At 45.3% G+C, this 4,501-nt stretch overlaps 1 protein-coding gene across 1 annotated transcript in view; it reads left to right on the top strand.

Moving 5' to 3' along the window:
- Positions 1-874: 874 nt before the first annotated feature.
- The window catches only part of Blmh (bleomycin hydrolase), a 40,875-nt gene continuing 37,248 nt past the window's right edge, over positions 875-4,501 (top strand). Inside the window, exons 1-2 of the mRNA XM_005349507.2 lie at positions 875-1,096; positions 1,437-1,634. Of these exons, the coding sequence (XP_005349564.1) occupies positions 1,084-1,096; positions 1,437-1,634 (211 nt within the window). The 5' untranslated portion in view covers positions 875-1,083. The remainder of the gene's footprint in view (positions 1,097-1,436; positions 1,635-4,501) is intronic.

Genomic DNA, 4,501 nt, shown 5'->3' with positions numbered 1-4,501 from the left:
GACATCCAGGGCTGTTTCACAGAGAAACCCCGTTTTGAAAAACAAAACAAAACAAAAAAACTAGATTCTAGGCTTCAGGAAACAGCTTAGTAAGGGTACAGTTGAACGTATTTTATATGCACTGCTCCATCCACCTAATCTTGGAAAACTGATTAGTTATCTTGAGGGGTGTGTGTTTCTTTCACAGGTCTTGTAGATACTGGCGAGGGGATGGTGCACACGGTTGACCTAGTCATTCTCCTTGGCTCAAGCCAGGCTGAGTGGGAGCCGCTCCTGAGCCTTGTGATGCCCAGAATGTGTAGATGAAACGAGCAGATGTGCATTTGTAGAACCGTGGTTGTAGCTTATGGGTGGGTGGGAAAGAGATCGGTTCCAAAAATCCTTTCAAATACAAGAACTTTGTTCTCACTAGAATCCAAGCAACAAGTTGCACTTGAAAAATGAACAGATTGGTCAGATAAGTGTCCGCAGGAAAAGCTTTCGGGTGGATTTCTTGAGGCCTGCCAACCCATTCCAAGGTACCATGCCAAATTTTGGAACCCTCATTCCTTCTCATCTCTTGGAGCCTCCCTTTGGCTTCTCAAAAAACCTCTGGGCATTAGTTTCCCCAAAGTTAGAATGTGAGGGATCTGGGCTCAGCACGGAATCCTCAGCCTACTTCCTCTGTGAGCCTGGGATCCCGGGAGGACGCCCTTGTGGCGAGGAAGAGGGATCACAGATGGTGGAGGGCGCCGCTGGGATGAAGAGCGAGCAATGCTGGCGACCGGGGCTGCCAACGTGGGTGGCTTCGCCGGGCCGCGCCCGAGCTGGGATGCCCGCCCTAGCGTCAGCGAGGCCGCCCCCCGTCGGCCCTCCCCCGGGCGGGGCCAGCCCCCGACGGCGCTGACTCAGCAACGCGAGGGGGGAGTTTTGTCCCTCCGCGGACCCCGTTTCTCTCGGCCACCATTGAGCGGGTTTCCTTTTTCCGGCTCTCCGGGTGCGAGAACTTGGTCCGGCCAGCTAGGCAGCGGGCTGTAGTGTAACCCCAGAGCTCACCTGAGGACCCCGAAAACTAACGTTTCCCCACGAGGAAGCGTGGGCGCCATGAACAACGCGGGTGAGGCGCCGCTCTTCCCGCGAATGTTTTCCAGGGTCTTCTCCCAGGCTCCGCGGACCGTGAGGCCCTGCGGTGAAAGGCCGGGGGTGGTGGTGGTGGGGAGACCTAGGCGAGGGCGGGGATGTAGCCCTTCGAGGGGGCTGGGAGCGGAGAAAGACGGCGTAGTGCAGGACACTGTGGGAGGGCTTTCTGGCTTCTGCACTCTCTAGGATGCTCTTGCGAAGTTAAAACTAGGATCTACAGTGATCCTATCCGAAAGCTGCCCTCGTCAGCCTCTTTATTTATTTATTTATTTTGAAGGGGTATGTTATGATTATAATGGCATTTGATTTCCCCACAGGACTGAATTCGGAGAAGGTAACTGCTCTGATCCAGAAACTAAATTCAGACCCTCAGTTCGTACTTGCCCAGAATGTCGGGACCACCCATGATCTGCTGGACATCTGTCTGAAGAGGGCCACGGTCCAGGGTGCTCAGCATGTGTTCCAGCACGTTGTGCCTCAGGAAGGCAAGCCAGTTACCAACCAGAAGAGCTCTGGTGAGGTCTTCGACTTCTTCCCTACTTTACTGACAGCAGTCTGTTTTGTTGTCCTAAAAATGGCCTTGGGAGAACAGCTTTGTGACACCTTGAAAGAAGTGTAACAAACCAGAGGAGAGGCACAAGAAAACGCAGGCCCAAGGCTTGTGCGGTGGCCTGTTAGCGATTAGTTTGAACACTAAAGTGACAGATGGATGATGGCCATTGGATGCCTATCGCCATATTGTCTTGATGTTATGTGATATTGGGTATATGTGGCTTGTTCCCATGCAATTTTTATGTTAACAGTTCATCTAGGAGTAGCAGAAGCTAGAAACAGATGTGGAGAGAGATTGCATACAGATAAACCTAAAGTAAAGACGAGCTATGCCCTTGGTCACAAGTAGTCCATTCAAAGATATCCTTACTCTAGAAGACTTCCCAGAATTGTGCTAAAATCCAAATATATAAAACAAAAACCGTAATGTGGTTACAATAGAATGTCGTTGGCTATTATTTTAAACTGTGCTCCGTGGCTACAGCCAGAGTTACTGTGCTCATAGGTCACTTCGTAGTACTCTTGAGTTCTCATTCCTTGCTGGCTGAGAATTCTTGTTTTGCTGTACGCTGTCCACTTACCACTGTTAGAAATACATCTACACTGAGAGATTGGTTATCCAGGAATCCAAGGAGGAGAAATAGTCTCACAAGAAAATTGAACTAAAGAGGCTTTCCAGAGCCGGGCGGTGGTGGCGCACGCCTTTAATCCCAGCACTCGGGAGGCAGAGGCAGGCGGATCTCTGTGAGTTTGAGACCAGCCTGGTCTACAAGAGCTAGTTCCAGGACAGGCTCCAAAACCACAGAGAAACCCTGTCTCGAAAAAACCAAAAAAAAAAAAAAAAAGAGGCCTTCCATTATTTTTCGCTGTTTTGCTACTACTCCAAGCCCATATGTACTTACAGAAAACACATTATTGCTGCTTAGAGCAATTCAAAATTCATAAGGCTACATTTAACATGAGTAATGTTTTGCTGTTTGTAAATTATACCTTAGTAAGAATGATTTTTTAAATTTTAAAGGAAAAATATCATGACCTTGCAAAAATCTTTCTATATCGTAGAAAGGTCTTACCTAGCATGCCTAGGCCCTTAGTTCAGAAGCGTTTGGAATGGTGAGGTCTGTCAGGCTACAGACTTACCTAGTTAATGTATTATAGTAGCGCTCCAGTGGTCTAGGGTAAGCTTGGAAATGTAACAGATCAGGTCTTATGTGATGTATCTCTTTACTGTAAATACTAATAGTGCATGAGTAATGTAGTTTGTTCTTGTGATGTTTTCATCCTGAGAGTTCACCCAGAAACAGAAATAGTGTGCAGGAGACAGCTAGTGTACAAATAAGCTAGCCTAAAACAAAGATGTCACTATTCAGAAAAATAACTTAAGTTTTTTTCTTTGTTACAGACATGTTCTTGTCCAGTGTAGAAAACTTGTGAAGTACATAGAGTAGATTTGTTTACCCATCAAGTCTTTAGTCCCTGTATGATTGCTTTTAATATGAGATCATACTTTAAGAATTTTTACATGTGCCTTTTTATAAACCTTCGTTTGTTGTATGTTGTAGAAATGGTTTCATATCTGTAAAAACATTATCTCCAAATATGTTGGAAATTTCCCTGCGTTTTCCTCCTGAAGAGCATTCCTCTTTAGTCTCGGCTCCCAAAGGTCTGGAGGGACACACTGGGTTTATCTTGCAGCAGAGCCGTGCTTTGGTAGAGGCATCAGTCTGAAGCTGCTCTAGTCCATGCTAGCTTGGATGCCTACAGATACTAGATTCCATCGGTTTCTGAGAGGCAAAACATTTGAAAGTCCTGGACATGACCTCACATAGAAATGTTGGTGTCATTGGAAAAAGACCTCTAAAAACCCACATTGGTATGGAACTACAGAAGCTCTGGTCATGCATTTAAATGAAGACATGCTTATGTCCTTACTGTTTGTCATAAAGTCTTCAGGGACAGCATCATGCTTGGGTTTAGAGACATACTAAATGGAAGAATGATGGTGGGCTGTGCTTGAAACGTGGCTCCTGATGGCCAGGTGTATGGAGAGAGTGTGAAGCTGTGAAAATAGAGTAGAAAAATGGTCCTCCTTTGTAGTCAACAATGGCCTTGAACTTCTCGTCCTTCTGCCTCCACCTCCTGTGTGCTGACTAGGGTTGCAGGCTTGTACTACATGTCTACTTTGTATGGTGCTGAGGACGAATCCATGTCACTGCATGCTAGTTAAGCATTCTACCAACCGAGCCACATTTCTGTCCTGGAACAGTAGTTAATTTGCTGTGTTAACGTGATTTTAAGAGGAAAACACTTTGCTGTTTCATTTATGTCTCGGTTTTTAAATTATATGTCTTTTAACTCTTGAGCTGAAGTGATCTTCCTGCTCCAGCTCTCCCAAACTTTTCATGTGTTTGAATTTTTATGTACCCTGGTTAGTCAAATACCTCCTTTAAAAACAACTCCTTTTGGGAGTGTAGGCAAGAGCTTTATGTTAATCTTCACATTCACTGAAGCATCGATGCCCTGTCCATTCTAAATTAAGGTTTTTGTTAATTTCAAATTAAGATTTTGATTCCTGAATTGTTCTCAGGTGACTTGTGTTTCCTCAGCTCCCTGTTTAGGAGGGGATGCTTGTTTTTCCATGTCCTTGCCAGTCTGGGCATTATCGATAAGAAAAAGGACGTTCTCCCACTTCACTACTGTCTTATGAAGAACTTAAAAAGCAAAAGTTTTTTTATCCTCTGTGTCCTTTTTGGACATCACACAATTTATTCATGATATCTGTTCATTTTCTTTTAGTGTTTCTAGGCTATGCTAGAACTCACTATATTAT

This window comes from Microtus ochrogaster, chromosome 7 (genome assembly GCF_000317375.1).
Source record: "Microtus ochrogaster isolate Prairie Vole_2 chromosome 7, MicOch1.0, whole genome shotgun sequence".
Classification (NCBI taxonomy): domain Eukaryota; kingdom Metazoa; phylum Chordata; class Mammalia; order Rodentia; family Cricetidae; genus Microtus; species Microtus ochrogaster.
This window is presented reverse-complemented; position numbering and strand designations above follow the sequence as displayed.